Below are 784 nucleotides of genomic sequence, written 5' to 3'. Positions count from 1 at the left end.
AATCCACACCATCCCATGATTATATGAATCTATGCTTGACAACCCTTTCAGGGAAGAAATTGTTCCCAGTGTCCAATCTAAACCTCCCCGGCACAACTCGTGGCCCTTCCCTCTCGCCCTATCACACCTCGAACACTTCCAATGATCCCCAAGCACCCACACCCGCTCTGGGCAGCCTGTTCCAGCCTCTCACCACCCCCCCGTGGTGAAACATGCCCTATGGCCAACCTCCAGCTCCCCTCTTTCCGTGCCAAACCGTGGCCCTCATTGCGTCACCACGGGCCTTGGCAAATGTCTCGCTGCATCTGCCTTCCTTCCAGGAAAGCTGCAGAACTCAAAGCCACCCAGCTGGCCCTGGCGACGGCTGCCTGAGAAACGTGGCCGCTGCCACGGGCTGCTTGAGGGTGGCCAGTGCCCTGGGCGGGGTGGCTACGGCGATGGGGGCAGAGCTTAACCCCTCTGGGCTGCTGGGTGGTGGCGGCGGGGCCTCGCTGCCTGGGGAGAGCCCCTGGGCGTAAAGGTCCGAGAGCCGTGCCCTGGAGAGCGCCAACGCCAGGAGCCAGCAGACCTGGGGGCAAAACTTGGAGGGGCTCAGGTGGTCCCGGGCTGGGAACGTCGGCCTGAGCTGTTCACAGCAACGTTGGGGGAGCGGCGCAGCGCGGGGGGTGGCTCAGGGGTGGACCCGACCGCGGCCGCCATCGCGCAGGGCCTTGATCGACGCGAGCGCTGCGCCGGACTGACGCGAGTGAGGCCCCTCGGGTATGAAGGATGGTGGCCGCGGGAG

General features: G+C 64.9%; 1 protein-coding gene across 1 annotated transcript in view; it reads right to left on the bottom strand.

Annotated features, from left to right (window-relative positions):
- Window positions 1–334: 334 nt before the first annotated feature.
- Window positions 335–784, bottom strand: part of LOC104126843 (ATP-binding cassette sub-family B member 10, mitochondrial) — a gene marked incomplete at its 5' end in the record, with an annotated part of 19,796 nt that continues 19,346 nt past the window's right edge. The window contains one exon of the mRNA XM_035894924.1: window positions 335–536. Coding sequence (XP_035750817.1) covers window positions 335–536 — 202 coding nt within the window. The remainder of the gene's footprint in view (window positions 537–784) is intronic.

This window comes from Egretta garzetta, unplaced genomic scaffold (assembly GCF_000687185.1).
Source record: "Egretta garzetta isolate BGI_Z169 unplaced genomic scaffold, ASM68718v1 scaffold685, whole genome shotgun sequence".
In the NCBI taxonomy this organism is placed as follows: Eukaryota; Metazoa; Chordata; class Aves; order Pelecaniformes; family Ardeidae; genus Egretta; species Egretta garzetta.
The sequence above is the reverse complement of the archived record's forward strand: the minus strand, read 5'-3'. Positions and strand labels throughout refer to the sequence as shown.